This window comes from Hippocampus bargibanti, linkage group LG16 (genome assembly GCF_051943395.1).
Source record: "Hippocampus bargibanti isolate YZ-2025 linkage group LG16, ASM5194339v1, whole genome shotgun sequence".
Lineage (NCBI taxonomy): Eukaryota > Metazoa > Chordata > Actinopteri > Syngnathiformes > Syngnathidae > Hippocampus > Hippocampus bargibanti.
In genome coordinates this window covers 19,150,806-19,174,766 of record NC_142749.1, presented here as the reverse complement: position 1 = coordinate 19,174,766, position 23,961 = coordinate 19,150,806, and the positions used below count along the sequence as shown (strand labels likewise).

At 49.4% G+C, this 23,961-nt stretch overlaps 3 protein-coding genes, 2 long non-coding RNA genes and 3 other non-coding genes across 10 annotated transcripts; 2 read left to right on the top strand and 6 right to left on the bottom strand.

Moving 5' to 3' along the window:
- Positions 1-1,912: 1,912 nt before the first annotated feature.
- Positions 1,913-4,093, bottom strand: LOC148887011 (uncharacterized). The gene is made up of 4 exons (XR_016117901.1): positions 3,999-4,093; positions 2,973-3,046; positions 2,834-2,905; positions 1,913-2,748 (listed from the first exon to the last, which is right to left on the bottom strand). It is a non-coding gene; the product is annotated as an uncharacterized LOC148887011 (long non-coding RNA).
- Positions 4,094-6,336: 2,243 nt separating this feature from the next.
- Positions 6,337-12,570, top strand: LOC148887010 (von Willebrand factor A domain-containing protein 7-like). Its single transcript, XM_089017391.1, has 16 exons — positions 6,337-6,491; positions 6,561-6,754; positions 7,426-7,692; positions 7,771-7,864; positions 7,934-8,068; positions 8,385-8,571; positions 8,644-8,819; positions 8,903-9,015; positions 10,147-10,263; positions 10,344-10,556; positions 10,644-10,776; positions 10,900-11,034; positions 11,108-11,197; positions 11,276-11,547; positions 11,625-11,921; positions 11,988-12,570. Exons 2-16 carry the CDS (start codon positions 6,572-6,574, stop codon positions 12,366-12,368), a joined length of 2,793 nt encoding a protein of 930 aa, XP_088873517.1. The 5' UTR covers positions 6,337-6,491; positions 6,561-6,571; the 3' UTR covers positions 12,369-12,570.
- A 164-nt stretch (positions 12,571-12,734) lies between these two features.
- Positions 12,735-18,044, bottom strand: coro6 (coronin 6). Of its 2 annotated transcripts, XM_089017080.1 has the most exons (11): positions 17,809-18,044; positions 16,826-17,041; positions 15,904-16,026; positions 15,673-15,802; positions 15,437-15,615; positions 15,250-15,369; positions 15,001-15,105; positions 14,791-14,936; positions 14,672-14,729; positions 14,358-14,585; positions 12,735-13,251 (listed from the first exon to the last, which is right to left on the bottom strand). In XM_089017080.1, the coding sequence occupies exons 2-11, from the start codon at positions 17,021-17,023 to the stop codon at positions 13,129-13,131; spliced, it is 1,410 nt and encodes a 469-aa protein (XP_088873206.1). In that variant the 5' UTR covers positions 17,024-17,041; positions 17,809-18,044; the 3' UTR covers positions 12,735-13,128. The 2 variants fall into 2 exon arrangements, with proteins under 2 accessions (XP_088873206.1, XP_088873205.1); XM_089017079.1 differs by lacking the exon at positions 17,809-18,044 and having other exon boundaries at positions 16,826-17,597.
- Positions 18,045-18,189: 145 nt separating this feature from the next.
- On the top strand, positions 18,190-21,809 carry nsrp1 (nuclear speckle splicing regulatory protein 1). The gene is made up of 6 exons (XM_089017081.1): positions 18,190-18,796; positions 19,824-19,914; positions 19,997-20,053; positions 20,130-20,258; positions 20,352-20,559; positions 21,011-21,809. The coding sequence occupies exons 1-6, from the start codon at positions 18,777-18,779 to the stop codon at positions 21,610-21,612; spliced, it is 1,107 nt and encodes a 368-aa protein (XP_088873207.1). The 5' UTR covers positions 18,190-18,776; the 3' UTR covers positions 21,613-21,809.
- A 697-nt stretch (positions 21,810-22,506) lies between these two features.
- LOC148887004 (uncharacterized) lies at positions 22,507-23,715 on the bottom strand. 2 transcript variants are annotated; one of them, XR_016117864.1, is made up of 4 exons: positions 23,459-23,715; positions 23,186-23,258; positions 22,878-22,994; positions 22,507-22,693 (listed from the first exon to the last, which is right to left on the bottom strand). It is a non-coding gene; the product is annotated as an uncharacterized LOC148887004 (long non-coding RNA). The 2 variants fall into 2 exon arrangements; XR_016117865.1 differs by lacking the exon at positions 23,186-23,258 and having other exon boundaries at positions 23,459-23,708.
- On the bottom strand, positions 22,769-22,841 carry LOC148887007 (small nucleolar RNA SNORD65). Its single transcript, XR_016117973.1, has one exon. It is a non-coding gene; the product is annotated as a small nucleolar RNA SNORD65 (small nucleolar RNA).
- On the bottom strand, positions 23,075-23,147 carry LOC148887006 (small nucleolar RNA SNORD65). Its single transcript, XR_016117974.1, has one exon. It is a non-coding gene; the product is annotated as a small nucleolar RNA SNORD65 (small nucleolar RNA).
- Positions 23,348-23,419, bottom strand: LOC148887005 (small nucleolar RNA SNORD49). Its single transcript, XR_016117972.1, has one exon. It is a non-coding gene; the product is annotated as a small nucleolar RNA SNORD49 (small nucleolar RNA).
- Positions 23,716-23,961: the final 246 nt, after the last annotated feature.

Genomic DNA, 23,961 nt, shown 5'->3' with positions numbered 1-23,961 from the left:
TCCCTGGGTGGGACACACCAGATTCAAACAATCAGCTCATCAGCCAGCATTTGAACGATCCTGATTGTTTGAAAGAGATGTGCTCATCCGGGGACAGCAAGAAAACAGACAGAACAGTGGCCATTGAGGGGCAAGCTTCGACATTCCCTGGTTTCTGGGATTACGAGATAGGTGGCCTTACTACCCATCTATTTAAAACTGCATTTTCTGTCTGCCTCTCGTGTTAACATTTATAATTGTATTTTATGCATTATATTTATGAATGCATTATTTTTTAGAGTACCTATGCTTGACTGTGACTGTAAAGTGTCCTTGAGAGCTTTGAAAGGCGCTTAAAATAAAATCTATGACTACTCATTCATCAGGAAGAGCTGCACACCACCAACCACGTCCACTGTCGCCGGCGGGCATCTTCAGGAATCCGTCAGTCTCGATGAAGCTGCCCCATCTGACCACCGGCGCTGGGGGAGGGATAAACAGACTTGTTCATGATGATTGAATGCACTACGGGGTTAACATTGTAGATATTTATTTTGAGTTCTCGGGGTTATACAGACCAGTGCCGAATGGAGGTAGGTCATCTCAGGAGTGGTGCTCAGCTCTTTCTGATGAATGCGAGTAGAGCTCAAGACCGACGTATATGAAACTGACAAATCTGTGTTCTTAATTTCCATGCTGCGTACCACAGCAACCTAGCTGCCTAACAGTCAAACCGGTTAACCGGCTGCCTAATCAAACCCCTTAACTCTACCCAATCATGATTTTATTGTTTTATGTATTGTTTTTATTTTAAAGTGTCCTTGGGTGTTCAGAAAGGCGCTTGTAAATTCAATGTATTATTATAAACCTCCTGTATAATGCCTGAATTCTACATTAAACCCAAAGCACACCCCAACTCGAATCCACGATCCATAAAAACAGGGGTGTCCCAACTTGGCACCCGACCGCTGTCCTTCCATAGTCCAACTTCCCTGGGTGGGACACACCAGATTCAAACAATCAGCTCATCAGCCAGCATTTGAACGATCCTGATTGTTTGAAAGAGATGTGCTCATCCGGGGACAGCAAGAAAACAGACAGAACAGTGGCCATTGAGGGGCAAGCTTCGACATTCCCTGGTTTCTGGGTTTCCCGGATTACGAGATAGGTGGCCTTACTACCCATCTATTTAAAACTGCATTTTCTGTCTGGCTCTCTTGTTAACATTTATAATTGTATTTATGAATGCATTATTTATTTATTAGAGTACCTATGCTTGACTGTGACTGTAAAGTGTCCTTGAGAGCTTTGAAAGGCGCTTAAAATAAAATATATTATTACTCATTCATCAGGAAGAGCTGCGCACCGCCAACCACGTCCACTTTGTCACTGATGGGCATCTTTTTCAGCATTCCGTCAGTAACGATGAAGCTGCCCATCTGAACACCGGCGCTGGGGGAGGCATAAACAGACGTATTCAGAATAATTGAATGCACAATGAATTATACTGACCTGCACTGAATATTGGAAACTCACCTCCCTCCAGCAATGGGTCAAACATGCTGTATGCATGCAGCCAGCATTAACGTGCTCCTGGAACATCAAGAAAAACAGGACGGCGGTCATTGAGGATCAGGTTTGGACATTCCCTGGTTTCAGGGGTTCGCAGATTAAGAGTTCGGTGGCATTACTCATTCATCAGGAAGAAGTCCACCGCCAACCACGTCCACTTTCTGTCGCCGGTGGGCATAGTGTTTAGCGTTCCGTCGGTCTTGATGAAGCTGCCCACTGACCACCGGTGCTGGGGGAGGCATACACGTCAGTCATGTCAACATTGATTTAATAAACTACGGGGGTTAACGTTGTAGATATTTATTTTGAGTTCTCGGGGTTATACAGACCTGTGCCAAATGTCTGTAGGTCATCTCAGGAGTGGTGCTCAACTCTTTCTGATGAATGTGAGTAGAGCTCAAAACCTCTACGTACATGAAACGGACAAATTCATCTGTGTTCTTAATTTCCATGCTGCGTACCACAGCAACCGAGCTGCCTAACAGTCAAACCGGTTAACCGGCTTCCTAATCAAACCTCGAACCCCTTAACTTTACACAATCATGATTTTATTGTAAAATGTCCTTGGGTGTTCAGAAAGGCGCTTGTAAATTAAATGATTATAAATCTCTGGTATAATGCGTGAATTCTACATTAAACCCAAAGCACACCCCAGCTAGAATCCGGGATCCATAAAAACAGAGGATGTCCCAACTTGGCACTCGACCGCTGTCCTTCCGTAGTCCAGCTTCCCTGGGTGGGACACACCTGATTCAGACAATCAGCTCATCAGCCAGCATTTGAACGATCCTGATTGTTTCAATGAGATGTGTTCATCCTGGGACAGCAAGAAAACAAACAGGACAGTGGCTATTGAGGGGCAAGCTTTGACACTCCCTGGTTTCTGGGGTTCGCGGATTACGAGATAGGTGGCCTAACTACCCACCTATTTAAAATTGCATTTTCTGTGTAGCTCTTGTTACTTATTTATACTTTCATTTACTGAGTTATTTAGAGTCATTTATTTATCATAGTACCTATGCTTGTTTGTGCCTGTAAATTGTCCTTCAGAGCTTTGAAAGGCGCTTAAAATAAAATCTATTACTACTCATTCATCAGGAAGAGCTGCACACCGCAAACCACGTCCACTTTCTGTCGCTGGCGGGAATCTTGTTCAGCATTCCATCAGTCTCGAAGCTGCCCATCTGAATACCGGCGCTAGGGGGAGGCATAAACAGACGTATTCATGATGATTGAATGCACAATGAATTATACTGATCTGCACTGAATATTGGGAGCTCACCTCACCCCAGCAATGGGTCAAACGTGCCGTATGGATTAGACAGCTGGCTTGTCCTTTTTGGCCATTGAGCAGCTAGGTAACAAAGGATTTATGTCAGTTTAATGCACCATATGTAGAGGTTTTGAGGCGGTGCCCATACTTGTATTTATCAGAACGCTGCACACTGACCATGTCCCATTTTGTCACCAGTGACCCTCTTGTTGGACGCCGGCGCTGGGGGAGGCATAAACATCAGTCATGAAATTTATTGGTTTCATGCACATGGTTAAAATGTTTTATATTTGCAGAGCTTTTTTTTCCAGGCGATACAGATCTGCGCTGCATGTTGGGAGATCATCTCACGCCATCTATGGGTCAGAGACATCACAAATCTGCTCCTAGATTACTTCAAGATAAACAAGAATTTGGGGGACTCGAAAAAAAAATTGGCTAGTTGAGGTAAATCTGTTTCTAGCAAGTAGTAGGCATGTACAGCTCAGCGGTTAAATGGCTACTTTGCTTTCCAGCTTTCCTGGGTCGGACACACCTCATTCAGATGATCAGCTCATCAGCCAGCATGAAAACGATCCTGATTAGTTGAATGAGATGTGTTGTTACCGGGATAGTAAAAAATGAAAGGACAGCGGACCTTAAAGGGAAAGTTTGGACACCTTTGGTTTTTCGGATTAAACTAGTAGTTTAACCCAAAATATTATGAATCGAGTTTTTTGAACGATTAATGCCAATTAAAAGTGAATTCAAACTCAATTAAACAACCTTTAAAATTCCAAAAGGAAAGGAGGGGTGCAATGGTGCGGCCTTTCCACCAGTGGAAGCCACATTGCAATGAACTGAAAGTGAACGCCTGAATCAACCCAGCTTGAGTTATGACGCATTTTTTTTTTTTACCACTCGATTATTTTTGCTGCAAAAAGTCATAATCACTATGCAGCCAAGATCAATGTGCCGGGACAGTTTTTCTGTCTTAAATAAAAGGAAACTTGGAAAGGAAACTGTTCCCAAAATAGTTAACTTGAGTTAAACCGATGTGACGCATGCGCACGCATCGAAGGAATGGCTCTGGAGAGGCTACTGTGCTCCAGTGCACAGATGGCCTGGCAACCAACATACACACGTTTCAAAAACTAATTTAAAAGCAAAGAGAAAAATAACAGAGGGGAGTTACGTTTGACGTCCCCAGGCAGGAAACCGGCGATGCCGGAGCGAAGAAGCATCAGCCACATTCTCAACATCTTTCAGCCAATCTCAATGCAACCCTGAAAAAGCAAAAACGCATTGAAAAAGACAAATGATTAAAACATGAAACAAAGAGACGTCATTGGAACATCACCGCGTCATCTGACAATGTTACTGCGCTGCCTTGAGATTTAGAGGAATGGCCCACCAATAGGAAACGCAGTGCTTTGACACGCTCACCAAACCAGTGATAACTACTTTCAAAACATATAACCAGATGGGTCTTACTTTGATTTGACGGCCCAAGAAAATCGCAAATCATCAAAGTCATCTGAAAAGAAGAGTACAAATCTGCATGCAAGATGAAACATACCTGACAGGGTGAAGCAAGCCCAATGAGCCAACACCAAATGGTCGGATGGTGTGCCAGGAGTCCTTTTAACTGCCACTGATTGAAACGACCTCCACCTGTGCAGCTGCAGGCGGGGCCCACGGCGTCATCAATTGGTCGCCAACCACAACGTGACAACGTTCTGGTTGGTCTGTACCAACGTTGACTGTAGAGCACCCTACGTGTTGTGAAATTGGATTTGATTGGATTTGCCTTTATTATTCTCGCAGTGGAGAAATTTATATTTCACAGCAGCAAAGTGATGAAAGGAATTAAAGTAGAAAAACAAAATACGTGAGCTGCTGGAAAGGAAGCCACTCTCGCGGCGCCATCTTGAAGTCAAAAGAACAAAAATAAACTACAGAACAAATAATATGTAACCAAAATGGAACTGTATAGTGCCACTTAGCAGTTTTTTTTTTGACGATACTAGTGCAGCGTGTTCTACCGGAAACAAATTCCTTGTGTGTTCTACATACTTGGCAATAAAGATGATTCTGATTCTGATTCTGATGACAACACAATGACACAGAGAGTCATACATTCTTAAGGACTTTGTGTTTAATCGTCTATTATTAAAAAAAAATTCATCCCGAAAAAATTGACCATGTATATATGGGTGAAAAAAATGACTATATACTGTACAGTATGGCGTTTTTCACCAACAAAAAACAATCATGTATAGCAGGCATATCAAACTCAGGCCCTCGGGCCAATCTAGGCCCGATATACAATTATTTTTGGCCCGCACTACAAATATATTTGGCCGGTGAGATGATTTCTAATATGTATTACATCCGGCCCGCCGGCCCATTATGCAGAGCACGTACAGCAAAAGTTACCTACACATTGAACGCGTCAAGCGCTGGGTGGCGTCAGCGCGGCCATTTATTGTGTATGTGCGACGTCAGCGGCAGAGTGCCACGCAAGGATAGCGTTTGACGCCAGATTTAAACAATTTTTAATTTGTGCATCAAAACGCTGTGACGGCATCTACGTGCGGCCAACAGGAGAGCAGCCGATGCTGGGGGCGGGAGTTCTCCATGTGGAGCAGGAAGCCGAGTTTAGCTGCTGCCAAGCGATAAAAGAGGCACCGCTGTCCGCGACACTGCCGTTCGTGTCTTAAAAAAACAAACGGAAGGCAACGACGTGCGACAGCCTCCATGTGTGCCAATCGTCCCGCAAATGCGGCAGCATTTTTTGACAAGTGCCGGAACTGTTGCCAAACTGTTGCCTAAATAGGAACAAATGACACACAGGAAGATTACGCTAGAACACCTCCAAATAACAGGAAATAAAGTTAAAATTCACAAAAGCGAGACAAGTCAGTGCATAAGTCAGTCCCTTCTCGTATATGCACATACCTGCTTCATTATATTTTGTCCTTAGATCGTCAACACTATGATGATTTCATTTGAGAAGATTCCCGTGGCTGTTTTCCCATTTTGCTGCTGATCCTGACTTCATTGTAATCGGTCTGTGCCTGGGAAAACAGTACATAAAGTGTCGTGTGAGATGAATACCAAAACAAACAATTACAGGTGCGCTTTCAGTGATTGCCACTTTGGCTTGCAACCCCACTAAACACTTTTATTGACTACCAAATTTGGTCAATAGGAGCAATAGGTGAAGCCGCAGGGAGTAGTCCTCTGCTCCCCCCAACCTGAGAGCAGGACCTATCATAGCAGGGTCCGGCACCGCCATGTCTGGATAGTAGGAATACATATACATATATATATTTTGGGCATAGATCTGTGGCATATATATATATATATATATATATATATATATATAGGGCCGAAATTACCAGTACAACTTTAGTTCACTGAAGAAGCATCTTGGATAAGAAGCGAAACGTCCGACACCTTCAAAGAAGTAGAGATGACGGCTGAAGAAACCTTTTCATCGATGGACCACTCCTGTGGGACTGAGAGCTTACACAGACGAACAGGTTGAACAGGTCCTGCCTGCGGCGGCCTTGCCCTTTTCCCGCAGCACACTCTCTGTTGTCATCCCCATTAGCCGAGCGGAAGCGCTGTCAGACTTTCAGAACAACTCGTCTTCCAACTTGCTGAAAGAAGGACAACTAGAGTAAGGTGACCGTTGGTCAGCAGTTCACGCAAGGGACTCGAACAAACTTGTTTTTGTTTTTCATGACAGGTCGAGAAGACATGTCGCCCATTTTGGGGCTTTTGGGGGTCCTGCTGTTACTTCAAAGCAGAGCTGAGGGATTTGGAATTCTGCCAGGAAATTCAAGGAGTCACCAGGAGATCACAGAAGAAGCCATTTTGAATGTCACCATACAAGTGTGCCGCGCGCTGGCAGAATCAGAGGGGAACGACTTCAACCAGCCTGTGAGACCCGTTCTGGCTTCAGTGCTTTCATGTCTGTGTTGTATCTGCCACAGATCTATGCCCAAAAGGACTCTGGTGTCGTAAACGGATGAGGTAAAGGCACAGATCCTCCAGCCAGCTGGAGGAGGGTGCAGGTTAAAATAAATACAGCACCTCATCCAAAGTTCAAAGTCAAAAAGTCAAAGTCAGCTTTATTGTCAAATATGCTAATCTGCATGACATACAGCACAGATGAAATTCTGTTCTGAGTGTATGTCCGTGATTCCCAACCAGTGTGCTGGGGCACAGTCGTGAGCCGCGACAGCTCTAGCGCTGTGCTTCGGGAACTTCAAATTCATTGGTGAGAAAATGACGTGTACCTCTTTTTCTGATCATTTGGTCTGGTGCCGTGCCATTTTTCGAAGGAGGGGTGAGGGACCCCTGATGGCAAGCTTGAGAAATTAACTCTAAACAAAAAACTAAGGGCCTGGCCACCGCACCCGCTCCAATCCTTTCTGGTTACCCTTGTCAAAGAGATGCAATCCACTTGGGCAATGACAAAAACACACCCGTAATACAGATGAGTGTAAACAAATGAATGATTTCATTTGATAAATAATGAATGCTACGTGAGTAGCGGCAAGTTCAACAGAGTGCCAATGTGGCTTGTGCGTTTGCACGTGCCGTTGCAGCCATTCACCGCCTCAGGCGTGGCCGCCGCCTGCCGGGCCAGAGGGTCCGTCAAGAGCTTCCAGCAGGCCATCATGTCCATCACTTTGCGCAACGTTCGGGTGGACCTGGTGCAAGCGCTCAACGCCAGCTTCCACTTTGACGACGAGACCTTCGTCAGCGGTCGGGACATCATCACCACGGGCCTGCAAATGGTCAAGGCCAACAACAAGCAGGAGAACTTTGAAGCGGCTCAGGACAGGCTGGGCGAGACCCTGCACACGCTGCAGGTTTTCCTCCCCTGCCTCCATTGGTGCTCTTTACAAGGGGTGGCAAACTAACTGGTTTCGTTTCCCTTCCACTAAAAGGATTTTTACAGCCACAGCAACTGGGCGGAGAACGGCAATGCATTTCCCAATTCCAACCTGATCCTCCCCAACACTAGCATCGGAAACCTAGCAGGTAAGGAAAGAAGCCCGCGGGGGGCGGAAGGGGGCGCAGCTCGGAGCAAACCTGACCATCTTGTGGCAGATGCGAACAGGTCGACCTGTCGCAGCTGTGAAGGAGACGACTGCAGGAACAACATCTTGGAGGACATCAGCGAGAACCAGATACTTACCACTGGATATTTTGGAATTATTCCCGGGATCGCCAGCAAGCCCAGCGGTAAGGAAGAGCCTTGGGAAAATAGTGCCGCACACATTCACAACAGGTGGGCTTGGGATGGGAACAATTGGGGACATCCATCTGGGTTACTGTGCGCCGACTTGACATTTTATTTCGAGGACACAAAACGGGCTGGGTCAGAACAAAAAAACAATGAACAAAATCCACAGGAGCTCTGCAGAGTTACGCCAAGTCACAGGTAAGAAGCAATTGGAGCTGAGAGTGGACGGAGTCGGCCTCGGCAGCCAAATCGGAAACATAATCAGCGAGCGCTGATTGTAAACCAGGTCCAACGTGCCCATTGTTTCCCGGGCAGGCAAGTGTAGCCATGGAGGAGCCTTGGACCTGACCAGCAGAATTCCACCTATCGGCGGGATCAACAAAGACACATTTGATTCTGAGCACGGCTTCCTCCACTTGGAAGCCGCCACTCTGGCCACAAAGGCGACAAGCGAGATCTTGGAGAATGTTCGACAGGCGGCGGGAAATGAGCCATTCCTCCGGTAAGCTGATCTGAGCAATGAGAGAGAGAGAAAGACACACACACAGTGTCAAGCTGTTATGTGCTTCATCAGGATGTTGGGGATCTCCAGAGGATCTGGGATGGTTCTATGTTTTGTGATCGACACCACGCAGAGTATGAGCGACGATATTGCTGCCGTGCAGAACGCTGCGTCGTCCCTCATCGACAGCCAAGTGGGAACCGACAATGAGCCCTTCTCCTACCTTCTGGTGCCCTTCAATGATCCCGGTAAGGACTGAGGATGCAGACCGGGAGAAGATGGCCCTTAGCTCTCAACTCTAATCCATAAGCCGCTTCATTGTTTTGTTCAGCATTCGGGCCGGTGATTAGGACGAGTGAACCAGGAACCTTCAAGGACATTCTCGATGATCTGACAGCGAGCGGTGGAGGAGATGAAGAGGAACCAAGTCTCTCAGCCCTTCAGGTACACTCACTGGCAGAACTATTCTTTGGATCTCAAAGACAATCGGCATATGATGCAGCAGAAATGCTCCTCAATCAGGACACAAGACACAGCAAAAGTCCAAGTGCTCAGGTCAAGTCAGAGTGATGTCGTGTACATGGGAGTTGTGGCCACCAAACTCCATTGTGTCATAACACAGATGGGAAATGGTCACAGTCAGAAAGAGAGAGTAACGAGGCTTCGGGGGATGCCCCGATAGACTCCTCAATTAATCTTGACATTTGATCCCGTAGACAGCAGCTCACTTTTGACATATTTTCCCTTAGCTTAAGTGAAATGGGTGACATTGTACTCACATTGCACAAATTGCGGACATTTCACTGAAGAAGGAGCTGAGCCAAAAGGCGAAGCTCTCAATTTAGCGGTTGATCTACGTCCCAAGCCTCATCTATGGTCACGAGCTATGGGTCGTGACCTAAAGAACGAGATCACGGATACAAGATGAGCTTTTCTCCATAGGGTGTCCGGGCTCTTTCTTAGAGATAAGGTGAGAAGCTTGGTCATCCGTGAGGGGCTCAGAATTGAGCCGTTTCTCCTCCACATAGAGATGAGCCAGAGGAGGTGGCTCAGCCATCTGATTAGGATGCCTCCTGGACACCTCCCTGGTGGGGTGTTCCGTGCATGCTCCACTGGCAGATGACCCAAGACGTGCTGGAGAGACTGTCACCCAGCTGACCTGTGAACGCTTCGGGATCCGCCAGGAAGAGCTGGAAGAAGTGACTGGGTAGGCAAAAGTCTGGGCTTCCCTATTGAACTTGCTGCCGCCGCGACCTGGCCTCGGATAAGCGGCAGATAATGGTGGATGGGTGGATGTGCTTCTTTCAGCAAGTGCATTACAGGGTAGAAGCAGAGAGAAAAAACACGGTAGTATTGAATATTGAGTTGGGACCACCAAAGCCAGGCACAGGGAGTTCATCCAGCTTCACGGGTGAATCCCAGATGTGACCCCATTTTGCGGTCTGGACTTGAGCAACAGCTCTGTGCTACAGCCTCCTGAAAGACATCTTTTGGCAGTCTGATAATTGCAATTCCCCAAATAACAAGGAGGAACAATAACCCTAACACTTTTCTTCATTTCTTTTCCATGTCAAGTTGGCGTTGACGAATGCTCCCCAAAGCTCAGACATCTTCGTCTTCACAGATGCGCCAGCCAAAGACCAACAGCTTAAGTCCACCGTCATCGCTCTCATCGAGCGGACTCAATCGGTGGTGGGTACATTTCAGAGCGACTTTTGTGGCGCTTCCTGGCCAATGATGCGTGACAATTAAAGCGCCATTTCTCCGTCCAGGTGTACTTCCTGATCACAGAAACAACAGCCAACAGTAAGCGTCGGAGGCGACAAAACCGTCCTCGAGCGCTTCGGGCCAGCAGGATTGCAGAATCGGACGCTCAGCTATACAAAACGCTGGCCGAGGCCGCCGGAGGTCTGGTAGTGGAAGTGGGGCAGGACGATCTCGCTGAGGCCACTGGAATCATTGGGCAAATGTCCAGCTCCTCTCTGGTTGAGTCAGCCTGACGTCGACAACCTCATCGTGAGGCTACAAGTGGGACGAGTGTCAAACTCTGCGTGTCACGTTGCTTTTCTTAGGTGACGCTGGTGCGGGTGTCCGGGACTCCGGGCCAGAACGCAAACTTCACGTTTGTGGTTGACGAGACCGTCGGAAATCTCCAACTTCTCCTTACAGGGCCTTCTTCACGAGTCGTTGTCATCGATCCCCAGGGTGAAAAGCAAACTTGAGACACACAAAAGCGGACACCAGTTTGTTCCACGCTTTGAACGGTGCGGCATTGACGGCACGCCGAGATGGTGACGGAGCGCCGCGTTGCACGCTGTGTCTTGGCAGGTGAGGCCCGGGTGTTTGATGCAGTGACCTTCTCTCAGTCGGTGGGAAACTTACAAACTTTGCAACTGGAGCCACAAGTTGGAAGGTGGCAAGTCATGGTGGAGGCCTCAATTCCATTCACGCTGAGGGCCATTGGTGAGTTCTCCGTGAATGGAAACAGAATTGGGGGAATGCCTCTATTTGTTGGCTGAATTGTTCTACTTTCAAGGTCAGAGCCCCCTCGACTTCCTGTTTGACTTTGTGGAGAACATACCCTCCAAAAACACATTTGATGTTCTCGACACACGTCCTGCAGCCGGTAGGACAAAGTCTGTGAAAAGCCATCCGCGTTTCCAACGTCAACAGTCTTCACAACCAAGGCCACTTTTTTTTTAAGGCACCGACGGCCTCCTGCTGGTGACGCTCACCGACTCTGATGTGGCCAACATCACCGAAGTCATTCTGGTTGAGGTGGCGGAGTCGCTGGAGGTTCCGGGGGACGTGCAGGACTTGGGGCGCGGGCGCTACTTGGCTCGGGTTGAAAGCATGCCATCGGTGCCATTTGTGGTGCGCGTGAAGGGAAATGTGGTGAACGCCTCAACCGCAGAAGCTTCCGCTTTCCAAAGGGAGTCGCTGACCAGCTTCCGGGCGTCTAATATAACCATCAAGGTGAGTGGTCGACACGCCGCGGTGAAAAGTTGTGTCGAATGACGCAGCGCAATCTGTCTGCCATCACGTGCGTTTAGGCCGAGGTGGCGCGTGACCTCGTGCCCGGGACGGCGCTGTCGGTGCCTTTTTCTGTGATGGTCAAAGGGACGGGAGGGAACGTCTCCATCCGGGCCACCACCAACAACCTGCTCTACAACGCCAGTGCTCCAAGCTTACTCCTGGCAGAACCCGGAGTGAGCGCCAATGGCACGGTGATGCTCTCTGTGCCACTGAACACGCCGTCCGGAACCACAGTCACCCTCGTGATTGAGGCGGAGGGTCCCGCAGTCGGGGACATCAACTACATTGTCCTCAGGGTCTCTGTCCTGAATCCGGTGGGCGGCTCGCCGCGTCACTTGCGCAAGGCAAACGTCCGCTGACCGCTTCCTGTGGCTCCGCAGGTGACCGACTTCACGGCCCCCGCGTGCCAGGTCCAGTGCGTAGTCCAGTGCGTGTGCAACTGCAGCGAGGCGGCGTGGCACCTGTTGGTGCTGGTGAGCGACGGCGCCGAGGGGTCGGGCGTGGAGCGGGTCAGCCTGGCCCGGGGCAACGGAACGCTGGACCTCAGACCGGCGCCCGACAACCCGAACGCCACCCTGGCCGCCTACAACGCCTCGTGCGGCTCCCCCGACGTGGAGCTGCTGGTGGTGGACAACGTGGGCAATGTGGACACCTGCTCCTTCAACGCCTTCACCACCAGCTCGGGCCACGTGGACGTTTATGTCACCAGTGTGCCGCTCGTCCTGGCGCTTGGAGTCCTGAAGAGTTTGAACATGTGCTAAAGTCCCGGCGGGAAAGGCTTGGCCCAGTGGTGGTCACGGTTTTCATCGCGTTACGGTGCGGCCTTTCCTTGGAAAATGTCCTCCGCCGACGCATCATCCAATTTGTGGAAGGTTGTGAAACTGATTGTCTCCCATAAACCATGCAAACGCTTGACCTGTGCGGTCTATGTCTAGTTTTGGGAATAAAATGTCTTTTGCCTGATTTCTCTTTCTGAAATGAAGAATTTGTCGGTGCGCTGGTGATTTGAAGGAAACAATGCGTCACTCTAAGAAATAAGCTGTGTGGAAGTACCTGCTCACCACTGAAGGACGCATTAAAATGTATGTGCAAAGAACCTGTCAAGAAAAAGCCTCCAGCAAAGAAGGAGCATTTACAAAAAAGACAAATATTTATTTTGACTTTGTGTGTCAACTTTTGCAGAGGACATTTAGTGACAAAGGGGACACATTTTCTTTCCTTGCTGTCTATTTACATGTCGTAAAGGATTGTGAGATGAGCCCACTCTGCAATCGTGACTTATTAGCTCCTTGACTTTCCGAGTGGGAGCTCGTTTGTCTCCTTTCGTCCACTGTGTCAGCTCGGCGTGTCCCTCAAATCTTCAAGCCTTGCCCCCGTTTGGAGAAAAGGCGCTGACGAGACGCCGACTCCGGGGTCAAAAGTCTGTAGCGTTCACTGGTGGCGCACTGGGGATTGCGTTCCAGCACGTCCCTGCCTTGGCATGCCGGGCAGCGTTGCCACGACGGCGTGCCCGAGAGGCCTTCAGGCCATCCCGTTGGCGTACTGGGACAGTTTGTTCTCCAAGTCGCAAATTCTCTTCTCTTGGGACAACACGGTTGCTTTCAGGTGCCGGATCTCCTCCAGCAGCCTCTCCAGCAGCTCGGGCTGCAACGGGACAGAGGAGAAGGGAGACGAGTACCGACCAGACAAGTTGACAAAAGGGCAAGACGCCGTAAGGGAGGAAGAGGACAGTGACGGAAGGAGAAAAATGCAAAAAACAAAATCAAGAAGTAAAATGACTGTGCCCAGGGCAAAAAAAACGCCGACCTTGTGGGTGGAGCATTATCTTTTCATTGTTATTTGCTGAAAAACTAATAATAATAATAATAATACATTTCATTTATAAGCGCCTTTCAAAACTCGCAAGGTCACTTAACAGTCACAGGAGAAGTTTTCCTGTGAGTGAGCAGCGGCAGCCACACGCACCAGCATTCACTCAACCCGGAAGTAACTCAAACAGATATAAAGCTAGCTAATAGATAGCTGGCTAGACCTTCACTCAACCCGGAATAACTCAGATAGAAAGCTAGCTAGGTAGCTAGCTAATAGACAGCTAATAGATAGCTAAGTAACTCTGATATAAAAATAGCTAGCTAATAGATAGCTAGCTAGGGCTTCACTCAACCCGGATGTAACTCAGATGGAAAGCTAGCTAGCTAATAGACAGCTAATAATCTGTAAAATTATTAATCTGTAAAATGATAATAAAAGAGCTGATTAAACTAAACTGTGAATGCAATTTTAAACAAAAGCAATGAAAAAACTAATGTCACTGTTAGGGCAATTCGCTATATGAACACATTTTAAACATCTTTACGATTTCCTTTCACGTCGTTTTATTCTCTCGGACTTCCTGTCACTATGCCACATTTGGTCCAGCTTTACGCGATGTCACTTCCTGTCCGTTTTTATAAAAGCTCTCCCAACAAGCCCATCCTTTCTCTTCTCCCATGCCTGCCCCTCGGGGTGGGCAATTAAATTTTGTGCTGTCCCAAAGATTCAAGAATCTTTTTGTGTTTACAAAGGACGCTGCCACGTATGGCTGCCGCTGCTCACCCACAGAAAAACCTATCCTGTGACTGTAATGTAAGGCGTATTTATTATTATTACTATCATTACTATCACTACTATCATTATTATTATGATTATTATTATTATTATGATTGTTATTATCATCATTATTATTATTATTATTATTACAAAGAACTGACCGGGAGGCTGGCGGCGTCGCACGTGGACATGCTGCGGCGCGGAGCGGTCCTGGACTCCAGTAGGTTCTTCCTGGACACTTTGAGCTCGCGGCTCTTGGGCGGCACGTAGCCCTCCTTCATGGAGACCAGCACAGGGTCTTGGTCGCGGCCCTCCAGCCACTCCTCTGGCTCCATGGCGGGCTCCGGGCCGGCCGTGTCCGGGTACAGGTCGTCCTGGAAGAGGTCCGACTGCCCCAGGGTGGAGCGGGTCGCCAAGTTGGGCCTCGACTGCCGCGCGCGTGCGGCTCAAATGGACTGGGTGGGGCGGGACTTACTTTTCGGGGAACGGTCATGGTGATGGGCTCGCATTTCTTGTCGTGCAGCTTGTACAACCTTGTGGTAAACGCAGCTTGTCAGCCTGGTTTGGGTCCACTTTGCGGTCTGGCGGACTCACCTGGCGATCTCGCACTTGCTGACGTCCACGCCCCTCTTGGGCATGAAGCCCATCCCCCGCTGCGGCTCTTTGCTGCTGAAGGTGTTGAGGTAGTGCACGTAGGGGGCCTCCTCGGTGATCTCAAAGTAGCGGATGCTGCTGTCTCCCTGCGCATAGCGTGCCGTCAAGCTACGCCGCTGGACGTGTGCCTCGCCCTTCGAAGAACATTACCTTGCCGCACAAGTACACCATGTTGGCGTCCGGGTCGTAATACGGTAGCAGAACGCCGTTACTCGTGTCCAACTCCAGCAGGGCAACGGGCTCCTCAAAATGGCTCTGGGAAAGACAAAGAGGACATTCCGTCACTTACTTCAACGCAGGCATTCGCCGCCGCATGGGATCCAGTTAGTCCACAACAGCTCGCCATTGGCATCACGGTCTGACGGAGTGGACTGCGAGTCCCTCGGACCGGACACGTACCGGGTCCCAGAGTCCGAGCTCCCTCTGGCTCATCCGAGTGAATCCTGTGGTGAAGATGTTGCCGTCTCTGGTGAAGATGGCTCTCATGGGCCGGATTCCCTCGTGAGGAGCCAAGCGTTCCTGGGGGAGGCGGTGCACATTAACGCCGGCCTGTGGGGGCTGCCTTGGCTCTGCTGGCCTCACTCACCGCCACCACCTCGGCCTTGCGGGGGTCGCAGACACGCAAGCGGCGGTCCTTGCAAGTGGTGCAGAACAGGCTTCCGTTCCTGTTCCAGCTGATACTGTAGATGAGGTCCGGGTGGTCGTCTATGGAGATGAGCGGCTCCCCTGTTCCCACGTTCCACACTATGACCAGGTTGTCGCTTGCTGCAAAGAGAGCGGCCATTTGCACATGTCCGCGTCCGCCGCTTCGGGCCTGCGTACCCGCGGTGAGGAGGATGTTGCGTGCGGTCGGGTGCCAGCTGACGATGCCAACGCGCTTGGAGTGACCCTCCAGTACCACGACAGGCTCAGTGAGGGGCCGTACCAGAGAGTGATCAGGAATTTGCCACACCTGCGCAATTTGTCAAAACAGTCAAACTTGGTCGCCAGGAGAAATGTCTTCTCAAAGACGCGTGACGCGCACGGCATTGGATTGTTGTCTGTGTTGGTTACCATAGCGGTGCAGTCCTCCGAGCCACTGGCCAGGATGTTATCGTCATGGGGACACCAGTCGATATCCAGCACAGGTCCAGAGTGTCCGATGACCAAAGGGTAGTTCTTGCCCACGCGGCCCATCTGCGGAACACGCCATCAACCTCAGAAGGTCTTCAAGATCGGGTGTCCTTCATTGGGACGGCGCATGGACCTCATGACATCCCCAATCGAGCTTGACTTGGGGATCTGATGCTACTTCAAAAGTGCTTTTGACACAGTTGCCGCATTCAGCCAGTCCCAACCCCTTTCACATCACGCAGGATTCAGACCAGAGGGGAGGCCGGCAGCCTTTAGCAGCTTATGCTTGGTGGGGTTTCTCACTCGCACTTTGCACCCAGGGCGACGCAGCGGAGATCAATTCCCAAGTCCAACAGGTCCTCACACAAGTGACGCTTCACAGGTCTCAGGGGTTCTTCTTGGACTGCTGCGACCCGTTAAAACACTGAACTCTCCCAGCGGTTGCGCAGCGAAAATTAAGGTCTGCCAGGAAGGACCGGCCGCGATGTAGCCTCGACAAAAGTTGGACGCAGCAGATGCCTCGACAGGGGGGTGGGGGTCATGAAGCTTCGGCTATACTGACTTGGGACTATTCAAAAGCTATGAGTTTGAAGAACAGTTCTGCTGTCAAGAAAGGTTGGCTTGGACAGTCCCAAGTGGACTGTACACTGGAGCAGGCTGAAGGCCATCATTGTTTTTAAACTTTCTGCAACTGCCGCTAAATCGCAGACGGGGACAAAAAAAGTGAGCAACACTGTTGTTTGTCTGCCCAGCTATGGGCCAGTGTTAGCTTGTGCATCTACGTGCATGACACGTGAAGCGACAGGAGGGATGCAACAGCATATTGGTTGAGGTGGAAATGGTCGGTGGTGGCCGTACTCACCTTGCTGAGAGGAATGACCAAGAAAGCGCCTCCCCCGCTGGACTCCACAATGACGGCCAGGAACTTGGGGTTGACGGCGCAGAAGGAACTGTCCCACGTCACCTTGGAGACGCGGATGTCGTCGTAGCTCTGCTCGGCCTTGACGGTCTGGCCGAAGACGTGGCGGAACTTGCTCTGCCGCACAATGCTGCGACTCATGGCTGCAGGGGGCGGAGACTGAGCACAGGCGCAAGTCACAGACAACGCCGTCGCAAAGTGCCGTCGGCATCGGCGCAAGCGCATCTTGGCAGGCGGACGCCTGCGCGGACCCAAATCCTCAACCGCGCCCTCTTGTGTCCAACAACAACGGCCACTGGATTCTTTACTACGGCTGCAAATTTATTAGATTCGATTACATGAGCCTTGGTTTGTCTCACAGTGGAGACATTTACGTGCGCATCATTGCGTGCACTCGGGGACGCGAGTCCACGTGGGCTTGGGGGAAAAGGCTCCAGTCATGAGTTTGCCGCTCCTCCTCCTGTAGCAGCAGAGCAAGTGGCCCCTTCCTAATTTAGCCACGCTAGCGCACGCTTGAGCCACCCTCAGAGACCTTGTCCGAAATAGTCTCGGGACCTAGCCAGTCCACGCCCGTGCGCGACGTCCATCCAAAACCTTCCTCTCTTACTTCAACTTAAGTTGGCTTTGTTTCCTTTACTGACAAGAGTGTCGGAGGGCTTCACACGCCCACAGGAGACCCCGCCTGTACCCCAACACCAAAAAAAGGAACACAAGCCTATTTGGGCTCCCAGATAGAAAGGCCCAAGAAAAATGGGCAACTGGAAAAAACAAGGGGGGACTTTTGCCCCCAAACACAGCCTTTGTAACCTGTTCGTGTGTGAGTGTGCGTGCACACACACACACACACACACACACACACACACACACACACACACACACACACACACACACACACACACACAGGTGGACCAAAAAAGAAAGCTCACCTGAGGTTTTTGATAGAGCCCTCTTCCCTATTTGCTTGTTGTTCTAGTTCGTCAAACGCTGCCAGACGCAGGCCGGCTGAGGCGGCTGTGCGTGTCCTCTCAACACAAAGACAGAGGGTGTGTGTATGGGGGGGCATGACTGCATGAGCAGGGGTGGCGGGGGGTATTGGGTGACCGTCTATTTTGGAACGAGCCTCTTGTGTTCGGGGAAAGGGGTCGTCACCCTCGAGCTGGCGAACCAGCTTATGGCTCACTTCAACTTGATAAAAGTTCATGACAGAACTAAGTGATCGGCCGCGATTGCGGCTGCAATTAGGAGCGCGTTGGACTTGTTGAGAGAGTTTGTGCCGGAACAGATTCTGGCCTCCTGCGTGCCGGCCCACCGCTGCCGTTTTTCCACCAGGAACTAAGCAAAGTCAACGCGATGACAACGATTGACAATCTAAATTCCACAACACTCTACTTTGCACTTTTACATGCACACCAAACCAGATTGCAGCGTTCACAAGGACGCGCACATTCTACATACACGACGTCAAGAATTTGGAATGTCCTATTGAGTCACCTTCAGGCGCAAATTTGCATTTTTGCAGGATCTATGGCGCCACATCGTGGAAAATGTATACAAATACGATCCCGACACCTCGGACAATTGAACACACAGTTGCGTTTCGTCGCAGACTCTCTCGAACACCATCGCTTGGCGACAAAGCACATGACGCACCCGCACTTGCATCCTGCCCACATCTGATGTTGATAATCATTTAGCACCAACGGCCGTCGCACTTTCGCCACATTGGCAAATTCGTGTCAGAAGAATAGATAAAACTATAGACTAGTGTGTACACTTATATGAATGGATTATATAGGTGCAGACATTGCGCCTTGATTTATTTGTTTATTTTTACGACTTGGCAGGATTACATATGTGTCGAATCTGCCGTAAGGGTTGAATCCAAGAAGACAAGATGGCGGTGCCAGCAAAACAGTAAGTGCGAGCACGAATACGAACACTAATGGGACAGTCGGGGGTAGTTTGGGATTTGAAAAGAGTTTAAATTCAAGACTCGACCTCATTATATACTCGTTACTTTTACCTCTGAGCCATCGCCGCTAATCCAGCTCGTAACGATGTGCAAAACGCAGCACTGCAAAAAGGAGCAAAAGAAAACAAGGATTGCATCAAACTGCGTTCCGCATTTTGAGACTATTAAAGCCTTTCCGATTCTGATTGTGTTCAGTGGTGTTGACGTGTGCCCGTGTTCGATTCAAGGTTCGGGTTTTGTCTTCAACGTTTGTTTGTTTCTGGGAATACGTCTGAAAAGTAGCATTCATGCTAAATCCGCTACATGCGCACTGTTGTGTTGAATACACGGGACGAGTTAAATCAATTGCAATACAAATTCATAACTCTGTCAGGTCGTAAGCGATACTTGTGTTTCCTAATAGTAGGGATGTTTCGAGAATAATTCATCACACATTTTCTAATTCCATATTAAAGTGCATTTAAATAGCTTTCAAATGATGTACAGATGATTGTTCTAGGATAAATAATGCCATTTTTAATTTTGGAAACATGAGGGGATTTTCTGCCTGTAATGACACAGTTAAAACAATGAAAATCTGTGAGCGAGTTCTTTATGACAGTTTAAACGATCATAACCGTCTTCGTTTTTGGCAGATCTTAACGACTAAGGTACCATCGGAAAGCTTTTGAAATTCTAAACAAGAACAGAAAAGATTCCAACTAGAAATGAGCAAATATCAACAATGGAATGCAGGCAGATTTTCGTCATATTGGGAAATTTCAAGAAGCAGCGTGGAGGGAAACGTGTGCAATACTTCATCATAAGCTGCATAGCTTGGAAAATCCCACCAAAAACCATGACCTACTTCACCAAAATGCTATGATATACGACTGCGCTCGCTTCACTGGACAGAAACGATGGCGGTGGAATAGAGCTCGCTGTAGCGTACCTACCTTTAGAACTTTGGTTCTTGATCGTCCTCTTCAGGTACGGGCTCATCCTGCCTCAGAAGAAATGCTTGAGCAAGCCTCCACGACTCCAGAGACCTTCTGTGTTTGCCAATGACTCTGATGATGAGGTGGCACCATTTGGACATTTGAATCCATCATCCGCCTGTTGAAAAATGGCGTCTTAATCAACACTTGCTTCTTTTCAATCAGGCGACTGTTGGAGAGACTTTGCAAAAAGAAGCAACCAAGAAGAAGACAATGAGACAGGTACGGCCATACCTCCTCTTCGCTCTTAGCGGAGCGTGCGACACGCTTGACAGGCTCCCCTTCGCCATCTGCTTAGACTCAGCTGGAGATGAAGAAGGCCTTGGAGGAGGACAGCACCGTCTATGACTACGACAACATCTATGATGAGATCCAAAGACAAAGGCTGGACAACAGTCAAAAAGTTTTGTCGGGGGAAGACAGGAAGGTTGTGCAGTCGCTCAAAGCAACCTGCTTTTGAGAATTTGGTTGTAGTCCCGTCAAGCGTCTTTTTCTCTTTTTTTTTTTGTTGCACTTCCAGCCCAAGTACATCCAGCAGCTGATGAAGGCCGTGGACAGCCGCAAGAAGGAGCAGGAACGCAGAGATGAGCGCAAGATCCAAAAGGAGCGCGAGGCCGAGGGCGATCAGTTTGCCGACAAGGAGGCTTACGTCACCTCGGCCTACAAACTCAAGCTGCAGGAACAAAAGGACCAAGAGGAGCGCCAGAGGCACCAGGCTGCCATTGAAGGTCAGATCTGCTGCAAACCATGACATGATATTTAGATGAATTAGAAAGCAACTTTTGCACGTCCATCCCCCCCACCCCTAAACTGAAATAACGAGTTGCACTTGGCTATTTCTAATGTCAAAAAGTCAAAGTCAGCTTTATTGTCAAATGTGCATGACATACAGCACAGATGAAATTAATGTCCTCTCGGACCCGGCGTGAATGTGGCGAAAAAACACAGACAATACATGTCATTTGTCAATGTAAAGTGAAGTAGTGTCGTATGTAAAGTGATAGTGTAGTAATGTAAAAAAAGTTGAGGTGAGGTCTTGCAAAAAAAAAAAAAAAAAAAAGTTCAGGATGAAAGTACAGCATGTACTCATAGATTGGTGAGTGTGGCAGTGGGAAGGGGCAGGGCTGGGAGGGAGTGTCACAAAATATGACGGAAGCCATTGTTTATTGCCCTCACCAGCTGCATTGGACGTGAGGAAACAAAAAGATCTGAGCGGTTTCTACAGACATCTTCTCAACCAGACAGTTGGCGAGGAAGCCATCCCAGAACGCTTGGCAAACAAGTCAAGCCATGGGAGGCTTCCAGACACCAGCCAGAAGAGCGAGACGACGCCAAGCGACATCCAAGACGCCCGTGAGGGGCAGCGCGCTTGCAGCAAGACGCCTCCCCCGTCGCAGTCCAAACGCCACGACAGGCGCAGGTCCGGCTCGCCGTCGTCGGGCAGCGACGGCGAGCCGGAGGACGCGCCGGGCGGCGGGCGGAGAGACGGACACAGTCAAAGAAGCAGACGTCAAGACGGACGGCGGGAGACGGACGGCCAGACAAAGTCGCACAAAGTGGACGGACGGCGAGAACCGGACGTCCAGACAAACCGGCACAAAGAGTCCCGGCGCGAGGAAGCCGAGCCGGCGAATGAGGAAGGCCAAAGGCAGCGGAGCAAAGGCAGCAAATTTGCCAAACGTTCCAACGAGCAGAGCGTCAGCTCGGCCCGAGATCGATACCTGGCCCGCCAGATGGCGCGCTCGGCCTCCAAGAGCTACATCGAGCGCGACGATGACTGATCGGAGTGCCGCCCCCCCCCCAAACACAATAAAGCAACACCAAAACAAAACACCGCGACTTTGATTTGAGTGCGATGCCCTTGAATCTTGTGACAATGGACACTTCAAGAGAATGTTGTTTAAGAGACTGCTTAGACTCACCTTTGATGACAACCTACCTTTTTGTTGACAATACATACACCTTTGTCGGACCTGAAGTCTTTGTCCACGACCTGCTATGTGATCGCATTTTAAAAAGTGGGGCACGGGTGCCGTCCGCAAGTGGGCGCGCATCCGTCCGTCCTTTCCGACTTAATTTAATGGATAATGCACAACCAATCATCTGAAAGTTGGCACCGTGCCGCGCCGCTGGGCTGCAATCACCTTTTGGAGACTGCACAAAAGTGGCAAACGACATGACAATAAAGCTTTGCATCTTAACGCTGTTGTTTACTCCCAAAAAAATTGCAATTGTGGAGGTTCGCCTGAATAGAGGAGTGGTCCATCGACGAAAAGGTTTCTTCAGCCGTCATCTGTACGACACCTTCAGAGAAGCACAGATGACGACTGAAGAAATATTTTCATCAATTGTGGAGGTTGAGCTCTAAACTAATTGATCAGCCCAATAGTTTAGTAGAAATCAGAATCAGAATACCTTTATTCGTCCCGCAATGGGGAAATTTGCAGTCCACAGCAGCAATTGAAGAGGGATGGGGGTTGGGGTGGGAGTGAAAGGATAGAAAACAAGATATTCAAGCATAACAAAATCATTCATTCATTAATAGTCTTGAATCATTGAGAAAGTGCACAAACGACTGGGCTGAATGATTCGGAGCCGAATTGGCAGCAAAAATCAAGATGGCAACTGGGGTCAACAGAGAAGTCAACAAAAAAAAAAACATCAAAAACCAGGACTTTGTTTTTACACATTTTATTCCTTGGTCCTCAAGATGGGCACAGGACGTCTGGGGAAAAGCCAAAAGGAAAAGAAGAAGTCCTCAAGATGGACGCGGCACGTCTCGGGCAAAGCTGGCAAACGACCGAAGCCGCCCCGACTTGGCCAAAGTCTGCTCGGGGCAGCCGCACATTCTTCGTCCGCCATCTGCACCACAAGGAAAGTCACAATTACCGGCGCGCTGGGCGGCCCGCCGACATCGTGACGGCACATTTCACGCCTGTTCAGAAGAGCGAGCGTCACCACTGAACATCTGCCGGTAATTCCAGCTGTTTCACTCCAGATCTCATCACGACGGCCCAATTGTCAATCAATCATCCACGACACTCACCCGAAGCGAATCTCGGCACCTCCGCAAGCATTCGAGTGACGTCACCGCCCTGTCGCGTCTGCGGCGAGTTGGACGTCAATTAGGCCTCGTCGCAGGCCTGCCGTGACGACTTTTGATCTTTAGGAAGCAGAAGAAAAACGTCCACATCAGCACAACGTCCATCTCAACGATGCACAGCATTCCATCAAGACGTCAGCGTTCAGAAGAGCGAGCGTCACCACTGAGCATCTGCCGGTAATTCCAGCTGTTTCACTCCAGATCTCATCACAACCACTTTGAAACAATCAAGACCTCAACTTGTAAAATACCTTCCGGCTTGAAAACAGTCGCTCCAATCAGAAATGGGGACTTTGTGGAGGGGTTTCCATCTGGGCGCGTGACCTGGTGGGGTGTTGGGGGGGTGGTTAAAAAATCTATTATTTCTTCCCAGACTATACAAAATACACCAATTGGGTCGGCGGGGCGATTCAGAACAGTGATCGAGAAACTTCGTCAATTGTCGCATCGGACGGCACTTCCTATTCACAATTTTCATCACGATCGCATCCGCGTGGCGTGACGGGAGACGAAAAGGGGCAAACCTCAACGTTCGTCGCCAATCTCAAAGACGCTCCACGGCGAATCGGTGGCCTCAATCTTCGTCGGCACGTGTCCATAACGACGACGAGCGACGGAAGAAAACGCTAACATTTGCGCGGCGTCCACGACGAATCCACGCGGTCGCCAACCAAACGCATTCATTTTCGGTGGAAGTTGCTCCATGCTAGCTTCGGAGTTCCTTCTCCCGTGCGTCACTTGGCGGTCGGCGTTGAAGGTGGAAAAGAACGAGGCGTGCTGAGCGCCCCCGTTAAATACCAAGAGTCGCGTACATATGACATCACGCTCGGGTTGCGGCGTCGCAGCAGAAAAGGGCGATTTGGATTTCGCAGTGTACATCGTGATAGGAATTCCGGCTTTTTTCAGAGAGCCGGTTCTTTTGGCTCGGCTCACTAAAAAGATCCGTCTTCTTTGGCTCCCAAATAGCTCCTCAGTTTGTTGTTTTTTTTTGTTTTGTTGTTCCTTCAATTAATTAACTCAAAAAAGT